Source organism: Taeniopygia guttata, chromosome 19, assembly GCF_048771995.1.
Source record: "Taeniopygia guttata chromosome 19, bTaeGut7.mat, whole genome shotgun sequence".
Lineage (NCBI taxonomy): Eukaryota > Metazoa > Chordata > Aves > Passeriformes > Estrildidae > Taeniopygia > Taeniopygia guttata.
The window spans coordinates 9,828,493-9,853,436 of record NC_133044.1 but is presented as its reverse complement, the minus strand read 5'-3'; the positions used below and the strand labels follow the sequence as shown (position 1 = coordinate 9,853,436).

At 49.8% G+C, this 24,944-nt stretch overlaps 1 protein-coding gene and 1 long non-coding RNA gene across 4 annotated transcripts in view; one reads left to right on the top strand and one right to left on the bottom strand.

Moving 5' to 3' along the window:
- Positions 1-20,811, bottom strand: part of GALNT17 (polypeptide N-acetylgalactosaminyltransferase 17) — a 212,335-nt gene extending 191,524 nt beyond the window's left edge. The window contains exon 1 of the mRNA XM_072916770.1: positions 20,190-20,811. Coding sequence (XP_072772871.1) covers positions 20,190-20,427 — 238 coding nt within the window. The 5' untranslated portion in view covers positions 20,428-20,811. The remainder of the gene's footprint in view (positions 1-20,189) is intronic.
- A 55-nt stretch (positions 20,812-20,866) lies between these two features.
- On the top strand, positions 20,867-23,012 carry LOC140680303 (uncharacterized). Of its 3 annotated transcripts, XR_012051458.1 has the most exons (4): positions 20,867-21,215; positions 22,294-22,373; positions 22,530-22,604; positions 22,757-23,012. It is a non-coding gene; the product is annotated as an uncharacterized lncRNA (long non-coding RNA). The 3 variants fall into 3 exon arrangements; XR_012051457.1 differs by lacking the exon at positions 20,867-21,215 and having other exon boundaries at positions 22,085-22,373; XR_012051456.1 differs by lacking the exon at positions 20,867-21,215 and having other exon boundaries at positions 22,075-22,604.
- The last annotated feature ends 1,932 nt before the right edge of the window (positions 23,013-24,944 follow it).

The window sequence follows — 24,944 nt, the reverse complement described above, 5'->3', positions numbered from 1 at the left end:
GGGGCACTGCAGGAGCTGTACAGGAGCTTCACTGGAGCAAGAGGGAGGGAATCAAAAGGTTCAGTGATGCAGAAGCTCCATATGCAACAGCACAAATTGTCAGTCCACACGTATTAGGAAAAACATCTAGTTAATTAATTTCCCTAAGAAAAGATGATTTCCAGGGCTTTTCAGGGCCTGGCACTCTCGGAGCTCCACTCCCACAGCAGACGGGCGCAGAACACGCTCGGTTTGCACACAAGGGCCCATCTGTTCCACCTCCCACAGCTGCATCCAAGAGCTGCACTGGCTGGATTTGCACTGCCTCCCCCGCGGGAATGGCTTTATCCTATGGCTCAGACGAGCATGGACACTGTCATCATCACTGCTCAACTGTTTGTGCATTTTCCCTCCCTGGGGCTGAGCTCTGCCAGCTCCCCAGCCCTGAGCACAGGAGCTCTGGGCATTCAGCAACAGCTTCATTTGTCCAGTGCCATCCACATGGAGCAGCTGATAACAGGAATGATTTAGGTTTCAAAACCCAGGCTTAATCCTTGTGTGCTATAATCTCACCACAGAGCAGAACAACTGAACTGAGTGATGGTGAGGGGCAAACGACCTGCTGACCCACAGCAAGGCTTCAGATGTGGGGGTTCTTCATCCAGATGTGTGTCACACCCTAGGAGAGGCCTCAGCAGTGCCACAGCTGCCTTCCAGCTGTGACATGGAAGCAGCCCCAGTGTCCCACAGTGCCCTGGGCACCTTTGATTCCAGATTGCTGTGCTGGCACTGCTGGCTGAAGGTCACAAACACTTGGAAAAGAGCTCCCACCCACCCAAAGCCATCATCCACAGCAAACTGCCTTCAGCTCCAGGCAAGAGGCTACAATCCTAAAATCTAAGCTCTCATTCACCACCTATTTGAAGACAGCTCTATAATAACAAAGGATAAACCAGCTTTCAGTTTTGCTTCTCTCTGTAGGTATTCCCCTACAATTCTGTTTTCAGGACAGCCTTTTCCAGTTAATCCTGCCATGGACCAGAGTCACTTCTTCCCTCTCTCTTCTCAAGGGGTTTTCTGTTGAAAACATCCTGTTTTGGGAACTGGCAAGCTTTGGGTATTTGGGAATATCCTGCCTTTCCCAACCTGTCCTTGCCCTCAGTGCCAGTGAACCTGAGCAGTTTTTTGGACCCTTCTCTGGGCAGAGCAGACACTGGCAGTGTAACAATATTTTGCCTGCAGATGTTTTCACTTGGTGCAAACTCATTGCATCCCAGCAGGACACTCCTGAATACACAGAGCTACAGAGAGTCCCTGCAGGAATTCCTGCTTCCCACTCCATCTTCCTGCGGGCTCTGACAGCCCCGGCAGGTTAACACCAGACTGATGAGCAGACAAAAGCTCCACCCTGGGAGCAGCAGGGGTTATCTCTGCATCCTGCAGCATCAATCCTCCGCAGCTTAGGCTGGGGCTGGCTCATGCATAGGCTCTTCTGCCTGGAGAGGGGCTTGGGGTGACAACCTGACCCTGACCATCACCTGCCAGCACACGGGCTGGGGCCAGCACTGAGGGCAGAGAGTCCCCAGTGCTGAATCCCACCCTGAAACTCCAGTCATGGACAGCAAACACTCCCCTGCACTTTACACCCCCCTAACAGACCACCCAGGGCTATGCCTGAACGACTTCATTGGTGTTTCTTAATTATGTAAGTCTCCAAGTGCTCTGCAAAAATTAGATTTTTAATAGAACTTACTTGTTTTACTGTTCAATCAAATGATAAAATGTCTAGGGAAGGCATTGTCTTGTTTGCTATCCAACAGCTGAGCAGATTAAAGTGAGCTTTTTAAAATATTATATCAAAATAAATCTTTCTGAAAGGAATCATTAAATTTCTCCCATAGACAGCACTTGTTTTAATGCCACAGAAGGAGGCTGTAAAAGGTTTTCCATTTCTGTTTGGGTTGTTTACACTCTCCAGCGTCAGGACACGCAGATCTGAAGTGCATCCTATCGACACACACATTAAATACAACTGCTCCCAAAAATAAACCACAGCTTTGCTGCTGTCTGCCATCAGCAGCAGAGTCCAGCACGTGGGACTGGAAAAGCTGCAAGGACCACTGAGCAAGAGGAAGAGCTGCGGATGGAGACTGGCATCAGGGCAGACCTGCAGAATTCTGCCCAGAGAGAGCTTCCAGACTTCCACACTCAGAGAAAAGGGGGGGAAATCCCTCTGCAACCCCACTGACCACAGGTCAGACACATCCTTGGGGGTGCAGGGTCACATCAGCTCCTAAGAACTCCAGAAATCCTGATGGTGACAACATTAATGGCCTAGAGTTCCACAAGTGGCTCAAGTCTGTGTCATTCTGGGCTCGGGTTTCGGAATTTACTTTGATTTTCTGACACAGTGAGGTTCTACAGACCCTGTTAAGCAGCAGAAGGACTTGGAACATCTTCCAGCCTTTCCTTCTGGACAGGAAAGATGGTGGGACAAGGAGGCACTGGAGCCATTCAGGTTCATTTCCATCAGACACTGTCCTGTCCATCTGAGCCCCGGAGCACTTTAAGAGCAGGAATTAACAGCAATTCCTGCAGCACCAGCAGGAGTTACAGATGCAGGAATGTCTTTGCATGTCCAGCAATTACTGGTGCCACTTTGCTGATGTCTGGCCCAAACATCCCCCTCTTATTTCAGGCACCTTTCCCACCAGACTGCTGGGTGCAGCTCTGGGCAGTTCCTGTTAAAACCAGAGAGAGACAGAAAAAAAATGTAGCAACACAAATCAAGAGAACAGCAAAGATCTTAAAGATGTGTTTTTATTTATGAGAAAGTAAACTGGGACTTTCCACCCTGGGAAAAAGGCAGGTGAGCTTGAGGACAAGTGAACTCTGCAATGCTGAATAGAAACAAAAACCCACCACCATACAGTTCCTCATTGCACCTCCCCAGAAGTTCACACATCCTCACAGAATCCCAGAATAGCTGGCATTGGAAGGGACTTCTGGAGACCACCCAGAGCAGGTGACACATCCAGGTGTGTTTGGAACATCTCCAAAGACTCCATAACCTTGCTGAGCAGCTGTTCCATGGTTCTGCCACCCACCATGGAAAGAAGTTTTTCATCCTGTTGAGGTTTCCTCTCTGCATTGAGTCACTAAACTTATTTTTTATAAATGTTACTTAAAGCAGGCCACAGATTTCCTCCAGACTTCACAGATTTGCTGTTCCTAGTGAAGGATGAAAGTTTAGAGGAGCTGAGTTTTGACTCAGAGAAACAGAAATGTTATTAAAAAGCAACAGGGGACAGTAATTGCACAGAACAAAGTTGTTACAGGAGCACTAATACCCCGAGGTGGCTGTGAACAGGCTTTTTTCACCTACTCATCAGTGCTTAATTTTTAACTTAGTTCCCAGATCCTGCCGAATTCCTGAGGGGCTTTGTTAACTCAATATGGCTCCTGTGAAGCCCAGCTACCCACAGGGCAGGCGTTTTTAGGCTAAGACAACCAGACACACATTGTTCTTATTAAATATTTGTCCCTCTGCAGGATAGGCAAAGAAAACTTTTTAGTGCCTTCTCTGCCTAAATGAACAAATCTTCATCTCTACATAAACACCTTCAGCTCAGCCCAGACTGTCCCAGCCAGCAGCTCCAACCAGCAGCCTGGACACTCAGGACATCACCCTGGAACTGCAGGAGTGTCCATCAGTTCTGGGCCTGGGACAGCTCAGATCATCACAATTTCTTGCAATGCCTGAGCTGCACCACCTCTGGATTTAGAAATGATTTTGCAGGTGATGCAAGTGGAGCTAAGACACAAGCCCAGGAGGCAGCACTGGCAAGGCACAGCAGCCCTCAGCACCTGAGTGAGGGGCGGGCACAAACCCACAGGGACAGGAACATCAGCTCTCAGGGTACAAAGGATGCATTTCCATGGCTGGTGTGACCATGGTCGCTCTGATCCAGATGCACATCAGCCAACCAGTGGAAGGTGTCCCTGCCCACAGCAGGGGGACCCCAGGGCTGAGGGGTTTCAAGTCCCTTTGGCCCCAAACCCTGCTGTGGTGATTCTGTGACACAATGACTTCACCCCAGGGACAGCCCTGGCTTTGCAGACACTGTTCTGAGGCATTAGGTCCCCTCCTAGGGGGGCACCTGACCCTAGTCAGACACAGGTTACCACTAGGAGAGTCCATTTTACAGAGAACAGACCACAAAGCCCACACCCAGGCCGTGTCCATTCCATGGCACACACATGACTCTGTGTGTCACCTTGATGTCAAACCAGGAGTGTGCAAAACCAGAAGCAAATACACCTCACACCCATCTGCTGCTGGATTTCCAGATCCCTTTGGCAATTCCCCACAGGGATGATGTGCTCTGAACATGGCACTCAAGACCCAGAAGCGAGGCACCTGCTCCCCCTTATTTAAGTGAGGCAACCTGGCAGATTTCCCACAACGTGAAGCCAAGAAGAACATTCCCAAAAGCCCCAAAAGTGTGAATGGTGTCACCTCCCCAGAGCCTCCAACGCCAGGCTGGTCAGACACAGGAGATCCTTGGAGGACAAACGGTGCTCGCTCAGCTCCACGTGCTCCATCACTGCCAGGTGAGTGTCAGGAGAGGGCTCAGCCAGGGGAGCTGACACAGACACTTGGAGATGACATAAATAAATAAAGAGCCCATTTCCAGCCCCACTAGCTCCCCCTCTCCCTTTAAGTAGGTCACTCTGCCTGCTATGGAAATCAGCTCATCTTCAAAGCAGGTTTGTTCCTCTCCTTATCTCCTTAATGTAAGGAAAGTGCAGAGCATTGTCAGAGCAAAGGGTGATTTCAGACTAATTTAATTTATTTCTGTCACGGGTATAAATATGAAAGTGGCTGTACTTGTGAGAAAAACCAACCTGAGGCACAGAAATGAAGGACAGCTGCAAGGTGTCTGCCCCCCAGGTAGTTCTGAATGTGGCCCACAGCTACAAGCCCATGTCCCTGACAGGTAACACAATGCAAATGGAATACAAAGGCTCTTCATGACCTAGCAAGGGGAAGAAAGAAGAAAAAAAAAATCTCTCGAATTAGAATGAAAAAGCTCAAGGGACTCACATGAGAGAAGCCCAGCTTACATCAATTTCAGCCTGAAAATTAGGCCCAACCTTTTTATTCCATTAGCCTAGCACAGAGCATTCCAATTGGTACTGGCAATTGATAAAGCTCAGGAGCAAAGCCTGATCCTGGCCCTGCTGAAATCCCTGTAATGATGGAACCAGAGCTCCTTGGGTTTTCCCAGCCTCCCCACACAAAGAGATGCAGGCAGGGCCCACTCCTCAGAACAATGTGCAGGTTGGGCTGCAGGCTTTTAAACCCTACCAATGGTTTCACAGAATCCTGGAATGGTTTGGGCTGGAAAGGGACCTTAAATCTCATCTCATTGCACCCCCTGCCATGGCAGGGACACCTCCCACTGTCCCAGGCTGCTCCATGTCCTGTCCAGCCTGGCCTTGGGCACTGCCAGGGATCCAGGGGCAGCCACAGCTGCTCTGGGCACCCTGTGCCAGGGCCTCTCCACCCTCCCAGGGAACAATTCCTGCCCAATCTCCCATCCAGCCCTGCCCTCTGGCAGTGGGAGCCATTCCCTGTGTCCTGTCCCTCCATCCCTTGTCCCCAGTCCCTCTCCAGCTCTCCTGGAGCCCCTTCAAGCTCTGGAAGCACCTCTGTGTCTTCCTGGAGCCTTCTCCTCTCCAGGTGAGCACCCCCAGCTCTCCCAGGCTGGTTCCTCAGAACAGGAGTACTCAAGGAACAAAGAAATTCTTGAGCTGTGCCCATGCACTCATGGAACATGTTCCTGCTGCTCCCAGTTCCAGCCCTGGTCACTGAACAGGTGACAAGTGACACCTGGGGAGGCAAGCTCTGCTCCAAGGCAAGGCACCCCAGCTCCTTTTGGAAACTTGGGGGCCTGGCAGGATTGAGTGTGCAAAGTGCAGGAAATGCAACTGAAAACAGGAAAAGGAATCCCAGTGCTCACAGGAGGCAAATACTGGAAAGGTTTTATGTAGTGACATCTAAAAAAGAAGTCAAAGAAAATGAACCACAAAAATTTCATTATTACTTGAATGTCCCTATCAGCAATTTTGTTATAAAAAATAAACTAAAAATCAGCATTTTAAAACTCATGTAAAAAGGAAGTTCCTTAGACTGGAAAAGCTTTTGCCTTATGCACCTCTGAAGATAATCGCCTGTACAAGCTCCTGACACAGCACATGAGCAAACTTCTCCTGACTCCCAATTGTGCAACTTCAGCCTGTTCTTTTGCTCCATTGATCCAGGCAGAAGATTCCTGGATCAGCTTTTTTTCCCCTCCCCAATTTCTTGAGTTTCAACTCTTAAGGCTTTAAGCCAAGGCTCAGCATGGAGATGTGGAAAATGCCAAGGAAGGATCAGGCAAGAAAGGGAAAAATCTCTCTTCCCGTTTTAATACTTTCAGAGAGGGGAGGGCTGCAGGTCAGATTCTGCCTCCAAGAGCAGCAGCAGTTTGCCCTCTAGACTGCAGAAAGGGAGCCTGGAGCTGAAAGCAGCAGGAAATGAGCTCAGTTCAAGGTACCCACAGTAGGTGTGTGCAGGATCACACCCAACGCTCAGCACGAGGCCGTGCAGCACATCCCACCCCTGGCACCACAGCCCCTTCTGCCAAGTCAAGGAATTCTTTCACTGGATGTCAAGTAAAGAGAGTGCACTCCAAGTTTTCACTCACACTTAAGCTTCCTTAAGAGCTGAAAGTTTTAGTTCAAGACTTGAGTCCACCCAGCCCCAAAGCTCCACCCTAGGCCAAGCTCATAAGCCCTGTTACTGCCTGGGCACACCTGCCAAAAATTAAATTTAAAAAAAACATAATTGCAATATTATGGAGGCTTCTGAATTCGGAAAGGGCATGATTAATATTAATATGTATGATTTCATAATAGGCAGAAATACAGAAAATAGATAGCACTGTGTCTTAAGCCCCAGAATCAACTGGGATTTTGGCAGCACATGCTGGAGAAGACAGTAGCAGCTGTCAAATCACAGCTGGAGTTGCCTCTGCTGAAGGTGATTGAGAAATAGGATTAAGAAAAAAACCAACACAAGTAAAATACAAGGTAAAATAACACGCAAAGGGAGCAGGCAGCTCAGTTAACAGGCTTGCCTTGCCTGCAGAGCATCCCAATAGTTCTGAGTTGCTCATTTCTTTTTTCTTCAATTACAGCCCCAGCCTAATTAACACTTTATGAGTGGGGTTTTTTTACCACTTCTCTGGCTGACAACGCTGTGCAGGGGGGTCATTCATACAACACAGATGTGGTGGGGTGACCCTGGCTGGGCAACCTGGGCAAACAGACTCAGCTGGGGGAAATCACTTTATCACCCATCAAATCAGAGTAGAAAACTGAGAAATAAACCCAACTCTTTAAACACCTTCTCTAAACCTCTCCTTTCCTCCCAGGTTCATCTTCACTCCTGATTTATTCTCCCTCCTCCTCAGCACCTCACAGGGATGGGAATGGGGCTGTGGTCAGTCCATCACACGTTGTCCCTGCTGCTCCTTCCTCCAGAGGGTTTGGACTCCTCACCCTGTGCCACTGGACATCAAAAACCTCTTAATAAAGAACAGTCTGAGGTGAGCTCTTCCTGCCTACCTCCAAAAATCGCCAATACTACACAATACTGCTTTAAAAAAAAACAACTCACCAGCAGTTATCTTGAAACTAAAACAGCTGCAGCATTTAAAACATCTACTGCAAATGCAAACTACTTCGGAACATCATAATTAGTAAATGGCAAATATTAGGAGTTATGGGGAAAGGGATTGTTAAACCAGACTTTAATAGCCCAGCATCTCTTCCATTCCACGTGAAAACCCAGTCAGCACACACTTGCAGCACTTAAACCCACATTAAGAAACAAACTGCTTCATTTCTGGAGCTGTAAAAACAAAGGTTAAATATCTGCTTCAGCACAAACCCTGTAATTTTTCCACAGCAACTGTATTGTTTTGCTTTGCACAGCTAATCATACCTGCCCTGCTTTGCACCCACTCATCTCCTGAGCGAGGCTCACACTGGAATCACCAAAGCAGAACAAACTTCCAAGGACTACATTTGCCATTCAGGCTTCTGGAAGTACCTCTCCTTTTAGTTATACTTCATGTACATAAAGTAGTGAGTTGAAAAGTCCCTTTTTTTTGCGGCGAGCCCTTTTTCCACTACTTGTAACAAAATAAGCAGCTGCACACATTCAAATATTCCTGAAGCAAACCAGAGATGCCCCAGGACTGCTGCTCCTTGTCTGAACACCCTGTCCCATCCTATGCCCCATCCCTCAATTCCAAATGTCCCCACCCATCTCAGGCTCCTCATCTGCCCCTTTCTCTGCTCCCATGATTTCTCAGCCCCTTTTTTTTTTTTTTTTTTTTTTTGAGCTGCCAGTTCAATCACTCCACTCATTTTCCCTTTATAGCCACTTTTGTCCCTCCATGAGGACAATGGTGCTGGTTCTTGGCACATGGAACAGTGAATGGGCATTGCTCCAAGGCTGCCAGAGCTCCAGGAGCTCCCAGGGATGCCCAGGATGGGATTGTTGGGGTGTCTGTGCAGGAACAGGGGTTGGGCTGGAGGATCCTTGAGGATCCCTTCCAGCTCAGGATATTCTGTGATTCTTCTCAAACATCTTTCCCAGAAACGTGGACCAGATTGATGGCATTCCAGACAAACATAATCTTGACAATATCTGACCATCTCAGTCTAACTGGAAAAATTATAAACTAATTAAAGTAGCTTCTCATGCTGGAAAAGTCTGGGCAGCCAGGTCTGTAGCTTTGGGGTAAATACGGATATCCAAATCAAATTTCTTTGGAATTTCTGGAATTGGAGCTGGGTGTTTCTGGATATGCAGAGCTGGACATTCAAGCGAATTCCAGGATTTTCCAAACAGCTGCACAAAGAGCATAAATTATGCTGATGACCTCCAATGGGGATGTGATGTATAAGTTTTATTCCTTCCTGTTCTCTGTCCCCACTGCAGCCTCGCTGGCAGCCCTAATTTGCAAGGTCTGACGCTGCTCTCAGATCAGACAGCATCAGTAGGAAGGAAAATTTGTGGAAAGGACACAGCATTAATTAGTACTTGGAAGTTGAGCAACTTACTAAGAAAAAACTGATAAAAGTGTAAAATCCCATTTTACTGCCTAGCCCCTTTCATGTCTGTCAGAACAGCGATTAAACTCCCCCAGAAAGTCAGTATTGACTCAGTGCTTGACCCAAAGGCAACTCAGGTCAATATGACCTGGTCCCACTCCTCCCATGTCAGACACTGCAAGAGGCAGGAACTACCTCCAGACACTCCTGACAGGAGGTTTGAGGGGCGTCAGCATCTCCATAAATCACCTGCATGATGCACTTCACTCACTGTCCCCTCCTAACAGCACTGAGCAAACAGCCCCACATGTGAACCATTCCCCTTCATGCCAGAGAGAGCAGCTCCCTCACCCCATGGCTAAATCAGTCATTTATTTCTCCTGAGACTGAAGGTTTGTTCCTGACTTCCAACCTGAGGGGCCTGAAAACCAGACAGGTCCACCCTGTCCCTTCATCCAAATAGCCCCCACCACATCAGCAGCACCTGCTCCTCCAAACTGAAACTTCTGGTTCCCCTAGCTTGCCATAGTCCCTCTGTGTCTCCCTTTAATAATTGCTTTATTAATTGTTGGGGTGTCCAGTGCAGGGCCATGGGCTGGGCTGGATGATCCTTGTGGGCCTCTTCCAGCTCAGGATATTCTATGATTCTATTATTTCATTTTCTAACATATCTTCCCTTCACTGTAATCATCATGCAATTATTAAAGATTTAAACCAAGAGGAGTCTGAAATCCAAAAGTGACAGGAATTAATACAACTTTAGGTTTAATTCTCCCTCCACCTAATCTTTTGCTCCATTCTGCATGATTTTTATTGAGTGGTTTGGGAACAGCCTCTTTCTCACTGGTTTACAGCACCAAGTATCAGGGACGGGAAGAGGGAGAGGGAATGGCTTCATCCAGGCTCCAGCCCAGCCCTTGGAACGGATGCCCAGGAGCTGCCCCTGCCCAGGAGGCACAACTTCTGCCCTGGGCAGTGCCAGCCCTGAACAGGCTGCCCAGGGAGGGGCTGGAGTCTCCCTCAGCGGGGATCCTGCAGAGCCTCTGCACACAATGCTGTGCCCTGGGCTCGGCCATGGCCCTGCCTCAGCAGGGAGGTGGCACCAGCACCTCTGGGCTCCCTCCCAGCCTGAGCCAGTCCATGGGATTCTCTAAGGAGGAGGAAACACACCCAGCATCTCTCCTGCCTGACTTTTGCTGTTCCCACCTCCTTGATGCCAGTTCCAAGTATTTTCAAATAACCAAAACTCATCTGAAAGGTTTTCTTTGTTCTCACATCATCCCCCACATAAAAACCTCATGTCTTCCTGTCCTTGAACATCCCTTCAGTACTACATAAGGAAACATAAATCCCTAATTTATGTATTTTTCTAATATCATTCTGTGCGAGTGGTGGAACATCACACAAAACATCAGAGTTAAAACTGAGCCCCAGGCCTTTCCTGCTGGATCCTGCTGCACTCAGTGCTGACACCAGTCCCTCCTGGTGACAAGAGCAACAACTTCCAGCAAACTGAAATCCCACATTATGGTGTTTGGGCTACACTTAGCAAAGGGTAAGATACAACGTGGTTTACACCAGGATAATGGTTATTACTGTTATTGTCTTGTCAATGCAAAGAGGAAATGCTGCAATGAAACCCAGCAGAACAGGGGGTTTATGTTCCCAGCTATTTAAAGCATTTGATGTTCCAGCCCACCTCTCTGAAGGCAGCAAATACTAAAAACACACAAAGGTCAACAAAAATTTGAAATCCAATAATGAAATATAAGCAAGCTTTAAAATTCATTAAATGGCTTTTCACTTTTTTATTCTCCTCCTCTGCTTTGTGTTTGTAAAGTGTGATCAAGCAACTGCTTTGGAAGAATTAGCAGTAATTTGGTGCAAACGTGAGTGCCCTCGTGATTTAATTTAAAGTGTAATATAGGCAAAGACCCAGGAAGAGATTTTAATTGTCATTTAAAAATTAACCTTCTCACTTTACCTTTACGCTCTGAGAACAGGCACAACCACAACAAACCATTACCCTGCCCAAAATACTGAATAAGCTAATAAAGATTAAAACTAAGGTTCAGTAAATTCTGACAACCAGCAGGTAAGAAACCTTGCATGGCTCTCTGAGGCTCTGCAGCTCAAGGAAACACTCAGAATAACTCGGCTGGGGCTCTGCTGGTGTCTGTTAATCCACTGCTGATTTCTCTCTTGTAATGGCTTTCTGCTTTCTGTGTCAGCACTTAGACACCAAGGAACAGCAATCTGGATTTCCAGGGCCCACCAACACAGAAAGGCCCTGCTGTTCCATAGGGGAGATGGGAGCAAAGGAAGCCCTGTATTCCTTTTGGGTGCTGGGGAATGCAATCAGAGGGATCAAGGATGCTCAGATGCAGCATACGGCACAGCCCAGCTCTTCCCAGCCTGAGCCGTCCCCTTACAGAGCCACAGAGGTTCTGGGGACACTCACACCTCAAACAATGGCAAGTGACACAATCCAAAGGGCTTCAAACTGACAAAGGGCAGGGCTACATGGGATATTGGGAAGGAATTCTTCACTCTCACCCAGAGCCAAGGCTACCCAGAGAAGCTGTGGCTGCCCCTGGATCCCTGGCAGTGCCCAAGGCCAGGTTGCATGGGGCCTGGAGCAGCGTGGGACAGTGGGAGGTGTCCCTGCCCATGGTAGGGGTGGAACAGAATGGGCTTTAAGGTCCTTTCCAACCCAGCCCAGTCTGTGATTCTAAGTCATTTCCACTTGCACACAATAAGGGTACTAAAGGGGAGCGGGACCAAGGATTCCACTTCTCTCCTTCCTTCCTGATCATCCCATGGTGGTTTTACTGCTCTGGAATTAAATCCCCCTGTGCACCACGGCCCACCAGCTGTGAGGGAAGATGTGCTGACTGACTGTGTGTGACATGTCCCCAGAGCTCCAGAGATCTCTCATTTTCCCTGTCAGCAGGAAGAACGGTGCTCCTCACAGCAGCCTGGGTCGCAGAGCCCAGGGAGATCCCTTTTTTTAACAAATCCATTAAAGCAGAGTTCTCGGATTACTCCCACAGCAGAGACCCGGTGATGCTGTCGGTGTTTCCTGTTCCAAGGCAGAACAAGTGCTGGGACATGGCAGACAGCCCTTGGCATCGCTCTCTGGGGTATCAGGGATCAGAGTGACTCCCAGGATCACAGAACTGGGATTCATTACACAGCAAGCCTGTGCCAGGGCTAAGTATCAGATTTTAAAAAGGAAAATACAAACTGTGATTTTTATCCAACTCACCAGGAATCTTCTTCCTTTTTCAGGCAACAACTTTGCATCCCCCAAAGGACCTGAGCCGCAGAGCCCTGAGCTGCAGCCAGAACAGGCTGTGACGGCTCAGCACAGCCCTCTCCTCACAGTTTTACGTCTCATTGCATCATTCCTGCATTATTTTTAGATAACTGTCAGGGGATGTCAGCATGTGGGTCAATAGCTATTAGATTTATAGGCAGAAATAGCAAGGCTTGTAGCTATAAGGTGTAAAGCATTCAACAATTTCTAGAACAAATCTGACCGTGGGGATTGGGAGCTGGAAAATACAGTTGCTTTTACTCCCAGAACTGTTTAGGAAAAATAATCTCCGTGCTGCTCCGATACATTTCTGGAGTTGAATCACTGCTGTTGACTCACAGGAGGGTCAATACTTCTCAGTATTCAGCTTGAACAGCCCCTTGCAGACTTTGATAAGGACATCTTGCCAAAAATAAGCCTCTCTTTTAAATGTAATCTATCAGCATGCAGAATGGCCTCAGCTACACCCCACAGCTCAGGCATGTCTGAGGAGCTGGGAAGTGGCAGCCTGCCAGCAACATCTGGAGCAGATGTTCCATTTTAGGCAAAGATTAGTGGTGTGAGTCACAAAATTAGTAAAACCTCCTTGGTTACCTGAGCAGGCTCATTTCCCTTTGCTGTTGTTAACAGGTGGGTTTCTCACAGGCTGCATTTTCTGATCAGCAACACTCATGTTCTCTGCCAGGAGAGGATAAGGAGGGAGGATGGCCTGGAATGGACCAGAAGATTCCCCAAAATCCAAGCACGTGGACAGCACATGCCTGAAGCCAACTTCATCCATCGGTCCTGCTTGGTCAGGAGGGGAGATCTCCAAGACAGCAAGCACAGGACTGCTCCTCAGCAATTCCTGCTGCCATCCCAAAGGCCTTGGGGTATCCAGGATGCTTTGGGAGCCCAGCAGGGGAGAACACCATGGGCAGAGTCCTGCCCTCTGGAGTGGCAGCTGGAAGCCTCCAGGCACTGAAACATCTCTAGGTGCCCATGCTTCTCCAAATAAATCCAACTGCGAGTGTCTCTCCCTGGAGACACAATAGAACACTCCTGATCCAGACTGAGGCTTGCAAGCAGCACTATTATTCAAATAATTACAGCACCTTCCTGGGTGTTTTGTATCCCTGGGGAGATATTTCTCATAGTTGCTCAGCTAAATAGGCAGTGTAAATCTAATGTACCTTTGTGAATTCTACCAGCCAGGGAAGGTTGTTTCTCCATCCAGGGAGGCCTGAATTAATATGCAAAACTAAAACACCACTGTTGTCACTGTATTCTGGTCACTGCTGTTGCATCCCATGGATCCTGCGTTGTCTCTGCACGACAAATGTGTTACTGGCTTATTACTCATTCATTGTCAGAGTCAGGGAATATTTGGATGATGATGCCAAACAACCATCAAACCCCAAAATTATCTACCAGTTCCTTGTCAGATGGGTTGCAAACTAAATGTCATATTAATGTCTGAGCTTCCAGATGCTTCCAAATGTCTGTATTAAGCTTCACCTTTTAACTCTAGTATTTCTCTAAGAAGTACTTCCTTTATTCATTCCTTGATCAGTATCAAACCCAATTCTCAGGAACCTGCTAAGAATAATTTACAGGCAGCAGCTCTCAGGTGCCTTGAGCCTGTGCAGACCTCTCTCCTGCTGTGAGAAAGTTTAGGCTGAGAACTTCTAAAAGCAGGTACTGAATGCATAATTTTCATGATTCCTAATAATGACTATGAAAACCAAACCTGTTTGGTATATCCTAAATGTTAAAGTGGCAATTTTATCAAGTTGCTATATAATATGTAAAGGCCATCCTACATAATACAGTTATTTTCTGCTTCAGAAACATCCTGGCAGTGGGACAGACAGGGAAGCAGCATCCCAGCTGCTGTGTGACAATGATCAGTTAACACAGCAGCTACATCCCCATCCTGTTATCCCTTATCTCCACATCATCATTTCTTGTAGCAAAGGATTTCACCCACCAAGGCTCTGCTCGTGTAAAGAACTATTTTAGCTCAGTAACATCACTAAAGTTTAGGCCCTTCTGCCTACAAACAGCTTTTCCCTCCTCTCAGTTATTTACACTTCATTATTTTTCTTAATCAGGGAATTTCTTAGCATTTCAGTTAATATATTATCTACCTGTTAAAACCTTAATATTACCAGTCTGTGGGTGTAGTGCTATTACATTCGCCTAGATGCTGAAAAAAACACTTTTAGTCTGCCTTATTTACATATATAATTTCTATACTGAGTGGTTAGCTAAGTTTGTAATGTGTTTGGAGGATGATAAGTGTTAGAGCAGATAAGCATTATCTTATCCTTATGGGAAACAAATCCATGTATCTCCAAAGTGTTTTAAGTTAATTAAGTGCCACTTTACAAGGATAGCAACACCGTGCTGAGGCTGTGGTGCAGTGTCGGCCTCCATGTCCATATGCAACCCTCCCAAAGTTAATTTCCTAATTGGATAAGCAGATGAGAGCACAGCCAGAACACAGGAGGCTGCTGGCATGCACTTGGCCATACCTCAACATGTTCACATTATTCCACGTGCAAAAGCACAGATGCAGGCTGCATTAAAAAATGAACACAGGCTTATTTAACCCCCAAGGAATGTAAAGTTCCTTTTCAACATTAACATTTGGTAAAAGCAGCTGTTTAATCTGTGCATTTCTTTAGCACACAGGAAGAAACCCTCTCTGTTCGCCCCTCTTCTGGCCAGCTTCACTTCAGCATTCCTTCATCACTGCTCTCTCTTTTACAACAATTTGCAAAGAGCTTTAATTCTCCTTAATCTTATATATCAAGTTGAATGGGGCTTGGAGCACCCTGGGATAGTGGAAGTTGTCCTTGCCCATGGCAGAGGGCTGGAACTGGGTGATTTTTGGGGTCCCTTCCAACCCAAACCATTCTGTGATTCTATGACCTGTTGAGAGACCACAAAATAAAATTTAACAGAAGAGCTCTGGATGAGTCAGCCATGCCCTTCTGTTCTCTGTCTTTCCAGTATTTAGCTTGAAGTTCAGACTTTCTGTACTAGTTTTTCACACTGCTCAGGTTGATGCCACACCATTCCTGTCACGTTGGCTTCCAGCAGCTGAGCATTTATTGGAGTCAGCTGCTGCTGTGAATCCACCCCTACCCACCAGTAACCAAAGCACCAGAGAGGGAGTTTCCAGGCTTCACACTGCTTGGAGGCTTTAATCCAAGAGCCAGACCTCTGCTGGACACAGAGGCTGGAAGGTGGCTGCCTGGGAGGTTCCTCAGGTCCCCAGTGAGCAGCACAGGTGTCCTGCTCACATCTTTTCCAGATGCTCAGACAGGGCAGGTACAGGGAATGGCTGTACCCAGGGTTTGTTGAGAGCTTTCTCCCTCCTGCAATCCCTATTTTCCAATGGCAGCACCATTTACTGGCCCATCACCCTGACAGGGTCTCACAGTACCTTTGGACACTGGGCACAAACACCAGCTTTCCTCAAGCCATGTCACTCACCCTCCAGCCACTGGGATTTCAAAGCTTGGACCACCTTTGCTGTCTCTGGGTCCTATAAATGCCCAATATCTCATATTCCTCATAGACATCAATGGGTTCCTACATTAGCCCCAGAGGAATGGGATGAGCTAATGGGAAGACTTTGCCCAGCACTTCCCAGGAAGCAGCACATGGTTCCTGAAAATGCTGAGTGCTCCCTTCTGAGCCTCTGCTCCCTTCAGCTCCTCACCTGGTCACACAGCACAGAAACCCACTCTTTGTAAACACAAACTGGAAAGTCCATTTGTGCAAATCTCCATAAAGTTGGAAATAAGCTGGATCACAATTTGTACTCACGTAAATGTCAGCACATAAAAAACCAAGCTTGGATCAAAAAGACAAGATTTAGTTAATACCCAGAGTAAAAGACACACATTCCTTTCTGACCTTCATTAGCTTTCTCTGGACATTTGCTGGACAAGAGAATTCCATCCATAAAAGGGACTGCAGAAATTAAAAATCCCCTGAACTCCCAGATCAGTGCCTACACATACAAAGCCCTCCATTCCACAGGGCACCCTCAGACCTCTGTGTGTGGGAGCCATCAATTAGAGATCAGCAAAGAGCAAATCCCACACTACCTGTTCAACAAGTTAAAGAGCAATAACGAACTTTTAGAAAGAACAAAGCAAATGTACAGATTAGGCCACATTTAGGACAGTTCTTCTTGCCCAGTGAGGAGTAAGAGGGAGCCTGCTGTTATTTCCAGAACAGCATGGCAAACAAGCACCATTCAGAAAGAAGGATTGTGTCAAATCTCTCCTTTCCCAGAGCCAAAGCAGTGATGTTTACCTTGTTTTTATGGCCAACCTTTACAGAGATAAATAAATACACACACATAAAACATGAGGGCTGCTGTACCACCAAGAGCTGCTATTTCAAATATGCTTTACACTATGTGACTCACAAACCAAACCCACAGCAATAGTATGATCAGATTGCTCATTTTATCTATACAGAATTGAGCTTTTGAAGATATTCAGGTTTTTAAAGATGGTTTCAAGTCCCCCTGAAATCCAGCCAAGTTCTATAATGCGGGAGAAATCCATAGCTGGCTGCACTCAGACTGGGTTGTAGCTTCTCTCTTTGGCCAAACACTTCCCTGTGAGGTGCAGGCTTTTCCCTTGCAGCCCTATATATAATACTTTTCTCTTAGGTTGGAAGATAAAGCTGGGGGTGTGTGTTCTATTGACATCTGTCAGAGCTGGGGCAGTTCTCTGCTGTTCATGGGGCAGTTTTCTTTATCTCTCCCACAGCCAATCCTCCCTCCAGGAGATCTCTGCTGTTCATGGCCACTGAGTGTCCCTGCATGGCTGAGAAAATTCCATCATCCCATGGGGAGATGCTCTGCCCAGGGGAGGAGCCGAGCATTCCTACCTGGATCCAATCTGACCTGGGAACAGCACAGCAGCCTTTGCCCACTGCATTCCCAGAGGAGCAGCTTTCTTCCCCACTGCATTCCCAGAGGAGCAGCTTTCTTCCCACTGCATTCCCAGAGGAGCAGCTTTCTTCCCACTGCATTCCCAGAGGAGCAGCTTTCTCCCCACTGCATTCCCAGAGGAGCCCAGGCCCATCTCCCCCAGCCCTGGAGCTCCAGAGGAAAACTCCCCCCTTGTGCAGGATCCTGCTCCAGCAGAAGCACAGCTGGCACTGCAGGAGGGCTGAGCCACCCTGGGATGGGACTGCTGCCACCTCCCTGACCCACGGGGGGTCAGCTCCTATTCTCACTCTGACAGTGGTTTGGGTTTTTTTGTACTATTGCATTTGTATTTTTATTTTTCCTACTAAAGAACTGTTATTCCCATTTCCATCTCTTTTCCTGAGAGCCCCTTAATTTCAAAATTGTAATAATTCAGAGGGGGGGTTTTACATTTTCCATTTCAAGGGAGGCTCCTGCCTTACTTAGCACACACCTGTCTGTTCAAACTGAGACAACTTTATTCCATCATTTTGTAGCTGCTTAACCGTATGTCAGAGTTTAAGTGAAACATGACCTTTGAGAACTAAGAGAGAATTCTCATCTCTCAGTGTGTCGTCGTGCAGTGTGCCTGAGCTTGGCCCAGAGCTGAAGTGGGGTTTCTGAGGCACCAGCACAAAACTGCCCACACAAAAATCGAAGAGAAGTAGTGAGCTCCTATTTGCACACTTCCAGCAGGCAGGAGATTTTAGGTGTTCCTCAAGTGCCCAGGGTGAACGCTTATCTAGGCACAGAAAATTCCTGGCAGGAAATCCAATCCTGCTGCTCCTCATCCTCAGCCCCGGGGGCTGTCCCAGTGCCCCTGACTGTTTCCTTTCAGTGCTGGTGGGTGGGGATGGCCCCCCTACATCTTACTGCAAAGCCCAGCCCTGCTGAAGCACAGCCCACAGCCACCCCTCAGAGCACTGAGCTTCTCTCACAACCACATGTACCAAATATACACTTGACCCAAAGTTACATAAGCGCCGTGCTAGAGCTATTTTTTAGCCAGACTGATCAGTGCTGCTATAAATCACCCCAGGATGCAGAGGCCAGACAAGATGTCACATTTATGTGCTCAGCTTTCTGCCTGCCCTGAGAAAACATTTGTGATATACCAACATATCTATTCCCTCTCTGCCTCCCCTGGTGTGTAGGTGCATGACTGCTGCTCAGCTCTGAGCAGGCTCCAGACAGCGCTGCCCGTGCCCACAGCAGCCTGGGGACAGCACTGACCTGCCCCTGCCCCTGCAGCTCCTCTCACCAGCCCAAGCCACCAGCGGGGCAGGGCAGAGCAGGGAGCCCCAGGTTAACCTGCACAGAAGGGCAGTAAGTGATAACCCCAGCTCACCGTGTGTCTGCAGGGATGGCAGACTGCTGCATGATCGTGTCCTATCCTGGTCCAGAGTCCTGGAATAAGGGCTCTTATCTTGAGCTGCAGTTATTGCCCAAGTAACTGTCTAAATCCTCCTGGAAACTTCTGCCCTGGCAGGATCCAGGAGCAGGCAATTTCACAGTTTGATTGCAAATAACATTCAACTTCCTACCTTATTCCTCACGCTTCTCCTCTGTTTATCGCTCACCAGTGCTGCTTCAGCATCTCACGGTGCCAGGCACAGGCAGGACAGGTGTCTCATGCAAGTGTATAAAGTCGGAATATCAGTAACACTTTCCTCCTCCTCTGAGTGCTCCAGTGCTATCCCCAAAGCCACTGCCCGAGCCAAGTGCTCCAGGAAAGCCACGCTGCCTCCCTGCACCTGCTGCTGCTCCTGGGTGCACAGTGACACCAGCTACAGCTCAGGCTCAGCACCGAGACACAACACACCAGTTCCTGGCTCAGCACAGCACCATATTCCAAACTCTGAGAGGGAATCACACTGACACTGCCAGAACACCAACTCTGCTCATTCCAACACACAGAGACTTGCAGGGATTAAACCTACGGAGATTGAAAGCAATAAGCAAGACCCTTGATTGAAATTACACCCCCAGTTGTGAATCTGTGGGGAACAGCTTTAAAAAAAACAGCTTCCACCGTGAGTGTTTTAATTAGATACCTCACCTAGATTTCTTACATCTTTACAATGTGTTTCTCTATCCTGCACAGCATCTTTAAAATTCCCTTTCTACGTCTCTTAACTACTGAACCTGGTGAGATTTTAATAGAAATCCCTTTTCTGTGCTATAAAGAGAAGCATTACTTGAGATTTTAATTAGCAGCTGTCAGTGCTGAGCCATAGGAAATACTGAATAGTTTGCTTAACTTCTTAGAGAAAGTGCCTTTTGCTTTCTGACCTTCTGCACTGAAATGATGCAACACACTTGAGCCATTTGAAAACTCCTTTTCCAAACCCAGCTCTGTGGGAGTAAAAGCCATTCCCCCGATCGATACACCCTGCGCTGCTCCAACCCATGTTCACCCGCCGCACACCCGGCTCGTTTGATGCAGAAATCGTGCCGCTGTCATTTTCTGACCGCTGCTATAAATCTGAAACGCAGCATTCTGTTATTACCGTTTCCTTCCATCCTGTGCAAGGTACCCCGAGCTTTAGACACACACAGAACTTGGAAATCAGATGCTAAATCGATTCAGTCTGTTGAGACTCCGTTTGCACACCAGCAGAGGGGAGAGCAGGGGTCCGTCATGCAAACTTCGGGCAAGGCGGGCACCTGCTCCGAGCCTCGATTCACCATCACCGACCCTACCCCGAAAGCATTAAAGAGCAGGAGAACTGTTCCTACCATTCAGCTGCCTGTAGACTATGTCTTCTAGGAGCGAGAGCCTCTTCAGCACTGCATCCTGGATGGAGCTGGCGCCGTGGGCTGTCAAGTTGGCCACTTCTGCCCTGGGATGGATGTCATGGTAGGAGTCGCCGCTCTTGGTAGTGATGGGTCTGCACTTGGCCAGGAAGAGGACGAAGCCAGCCACGGCGATCAGGTTTAACACCAGCAGGACTTTGACTCTCCTCAAAGAAGCCATCAAACTTCCCGAGGGGCCCCGCCAGCCGCCGCGCTGCCGGCAGGGCTATGGGAGCGGGCCGGCGGCCGCCCGCCGCTGCGCGCACATCGCGGGGAGCGCGCCCCGGCCGGCCCGGCTGGCCGCACGGCCGCGGCGGCGAGCGGAGCGGGAGGGCTGGCGAGTAGCGGCACCGCTCGCCCAGGCGCGGCGAGCCCGCTCGGGACTATGACCCCGCAGAGGAGGCGCGGCCGGGGCCGCCCGCCCCGCTCCGCCCGCCGCGCTGCCGCCGCCGCCGCAACTTCATGCCCCGCGCAGGGCGGCCGCGCCGGGGCTGCGGAGCGGCCGCGGGGCCGAGGAGCCCTGCGGCAGCAGCGGCGGCAGCGCCGGCATCAGCGCCGGCATCAACGCCCGGCCCCCGCCCGCCTCCCGCCTCCGCCGGCCCGCGGGGGGAGCGCGGCCGCTGCTGCGCGGCGCGGGCCGAGCCGGCGCCCCCTGCGCGGGCGGAGCGGGGCCGGGGGCGGGCGGGGGCGCGGGGCGCCCGCCCCTCACGGCGCCCGGGGAGGGGGCGGCACGGCGGCCGCGGCGGAGCCCCCGCCCCGCGCAGCGGCCGCGCAGGGCCGGCGGCTGCGGCAGAGCCCCCGCGCCTGCGGAGAGCGGCCCCGCCGCCGCCACAGCCCGGCATGGCGGCCCGAGCGCGGCCCGGGGCCCGGGGGCTGCGGCGGCGCCGAGCGGGCAGCGCGGCCGGGCGTGGAACCCCCGGCCCTGAGGGATGGGGAGTGCCGCGGCCGGGCGGGGATGGGGAGCCCGGGGTGCGGAGTGCCGGGGCGCCCGGGCCGTGAGGGGATGGGGAGCGCCACGGCCGGGCGGGGATGGAGAGCCCGGGGTGCCGGGGCCGTGCGGGGATAGGGAGCACTGGGTGCTGTAGCCGTGCGGGGATGGGGAGCGCTGGGTGCCGAACCGTGAGGGGATGGGGAGCGCTGGGTGCCGGGCAATGAGGAGATAGGGAGCGCTGGGTGCCGGGTCCTGAGGGGATGGGGAGCGCTGGGTGCTGTAGCCATGAGGGGATGGTGAGCGCTGGGTGCTGTAGCCGTGAGGGGATGGGGAGCGCTGGGTGCCGAACTGTGAGGGGATGGGGAGCGCTGGGTGCCGGGCCATGAGGGGATGGGGAGCGCTGGGTGCTGTAGCCGTGAGGGGATGGGGAGCGCTGGGTGCCGGGGCCGTGAGGGGATGGGGAGCGCTGGGTGCTGTAGCCGTGAGGGGATGGGGAGCGCTGGGTGCCGGGGCCGTGAGGGGATGAGGAGCGCTGGGTGCCGGGGCCGTGAGGGGATGGGGAGTGCGGGGCTGTAGCCCTGAGGGGATGGGGAGCGCTGGGTGCTGTAGCCATGAGGGGATAGGGAGCGCTGGGTGCCGGGCCATGAGGGGATGGGGAGCGCTGGGTGCTGTAGCCGTGAGGGGATGGGGAGCGCTGGGTGCTGTAGCCGTGAGGGGATGGGGAGCGCTGGGTGCTGTAGCCGTGAGGGGATGGGGAGCGCTGGGTGCCGGGCCATGAGGAGATAGGGAGCGCTGGGTGCTGTAGCCATGCGGGGATGGGGAGCGCTGGGTGCCGGGCTGTGAGGGGATGGGGAGCTCTGGGTGCTGTGGCTATGAGGGGATGGGGAGCGCGGGGCTGTAGCCGTGAGGGGATGGGGAGCGCTGGGTGCTGTATCGGGCAGAGATGGGGCCGTTCGCGGTAACGCGCTCGGGCTGCTCGGTGTCACAGAAAGTTGGAGCCCCCGGGGCGGTGCGTGCGCCTCTCCTGCGCTCTTCTCCCCGTTTTCCCGGGTGGCACCTTTGTCGTCTTTCCCTGCCCTAGCACGGAATGGCAAAGGAAGCATCCTGCTTCCCCAGGCTCCTCCGTGCCGGAGCAAGGGAATGACTTCAGAGCTGCCACTAGCAAGGATCGCCTGTACCTCAAACCCTGACATGAGGTAAAGTGATAAACATCATAAACTACAGTTCACATCCAACGTTTTAATGCCATAATGCTGAATCTTCTCATGAGGGCACAGCCACTGCTGAAGAACCCCAGTAACCCTGTTTTCCAAGCTTTATCCATGTGCTTTTATGTTCACCCTGCTTTTCAGAAGGATGGCACCAACAGGCATGAGAAATTCAAACAACCTTGAGCCATTGTATCCTACAAGGCAACTTTTCAAAAGGTAAGAATAACCCCTCACATCCTAAAGCCATAATTAAAAAAAGAAAAAAAAAAAAATCAATGCCATGGAAACAAACCTAAAATTGCCTCGGAGGATTTGGAGTTTTAATGTCTTAGCTGCACATTAAGTCTTTCATGGCTTGTATGTTTCAGACCCAGGATCCTGCTACAAATCTGTAGAAGAGACAGGCACATTACTCATAGTCAGACCCTAAAATACTCTGGTCAGTCCATCATCCGCTAAGGTTCAAGTTAAGAGGGTGAAAATGGGAATTATTTGCATGACATAGAGCTAGAAATACCTCACAAACTGCTGAAAACCAGCTTTTGGCAGGCACAGAGGGGAAGCTGGTTTGGGGGTTCTATAGGGGTGTTTTGGCACACAATAAACAGAAGGTTTGTTTCCAAAGCTGACAACTGAGATTTTTTCTTCTCTATAAATAAAAGCACTTTTTATTAAACAAATAAACAAACACCACCCAACTTGGCAGAGTAGTTTACCAAAAAGGGAAACCACATGGCTTTTATTGTCAGGAGCAGAAATATTTGTGCAAACAGAAAAGTACCTGCTGCTTATTCTGAAGCAGTCTGGGATAAAGACTCATTCCCGTTGTTCTCATTACCACTGCTCCCACTGAAGTCAGGCTGGTGTATTACACAGAAGCAGCAAGATCTATTTTAATTATAAACCAGTTTGGAAAAAGCTGGATTTACAGGCTTTTGGCACATGGCTGTTACAGATGATCCCAATGGAAGAAAAAAAATAATCTCAGGATCTTAAAAAAGAGAATGCAAAGATTTGAAGCAGCTTCTTGCTGAAGGAGAAGGCGAGCATTTCTGCCACCACTTCCCCCAAAAAAGGAGCAGAATTAAGTGTCCAAAAAACAGGAGGGAGGGGGAAAGGCTCAAGTCCCCTTAGGGTGACACATGGCTACAGGGCACCTGGCACCCATGAGTGCGGGGTCCTGGGGAGGACAGCACAGCAGGAGAAAATAAAGATGTCCAAAAACTGCAAGGAAAAAAAAATCTGTGTGGGAAATAACATGAGAGCTAAAAAGTCAGAATATACATGAGCCAAGAGCTCCCCTGCCCTGTCCACTTGTAAAAGCTCCCCAGGTTTCTGTTGCTGCTGCTGCTGTTGTGTTAATTTGGGGAGAGGCAAGCAGCAGACTCTGAAGCTGTGCTGGCTGACAAGGATCCCATCAGCTGGGACTGTCCCCAGCCCAGCTACACCTCCTCCAGCACAGCTGGCCCTGCTGCTGAGCTCAGGGGCAGCTGGGCAGTGCTTCCCTTTGCAGAACTGCTCAGGGAGCCAGCCTGAGGAGAAGCTGAGCCCCTTCCTGAACTGGTTTGGAGCATTTCATGTCCCTCAGGCCCCTTCTGCCGTGCCGCTCTCTGCAGCAGCAACAACTTTCCCTTCATTTCGTTCACTTGGGAGGAGTTATTTCAGTTTTGTTCAGCTGTACTCCAGTCACTTCTGGCCTGAGGAGACCAAGCAAACCCCAGAGTATTCACACCAAGCATCACATCCCTTCAGTGTGTCCTGAGAACCACCCTCAGCACGTTCTGAACAAGGCTCAGCTCTCTGGGACTGCCAAGGAGCCAAGTGCCACCTGTGTCACCAGACCTGCAGAGTTATCCACAAACACATCCCTCTGTACCTCCCCTGCAGTAGCAAGGGAGAGCAGAATGCTTCAGATAACAACAAACATCAAAGGGTCCACTGAATCAGAGATTCACAGCATCACCAAGGTTGGGAAAAACCTCCAAGGTCATCCAAGTGCAAGCATCAACCCAGCCCCACCACCCTGTTCAGCACTAACTCCTGTCCCCAGATGCCTCACCCACATGTTTTTGGAACACTTACAGGGGTGGTGACTCCACCTGGCTGTGGGCAGCCTGTGCCAGGCCCTGACCGCCCTCTCAGTGATGAAATTTTCTTCATATCTCATTTCACTTCCCCTGGCACGACCTGGGGCTCTTTCCTGTCACCCTGCCCTGCAGATGGACACCAACAGGACATGGCTGTAGGCGACCAGGAAAAGTTCTGCTTTGTGGAATTCCAAGGCCTGAGAGCAGCTCCCCCACCCATATTTCCTTTGAGCTTTGCACCCCCAGAACCCTGAACTAAATTTCAACAGCAAATACAAAATGATCACTTGAAAAGGTCTGTCAAGACTCAACTCTCTAAATCAGAGTTCAACTGAGGCATAGCTCAGCCTCCACTGGAGAGGTTGAAGGTTTTTTCCTTCTATTTTTTACCTTTTTTTACCAGTTTCATTACATTCCTATCAAGAATTTAAAAAAAAAAAAAAAAAAAGATTGAAACATTGTTACTAAA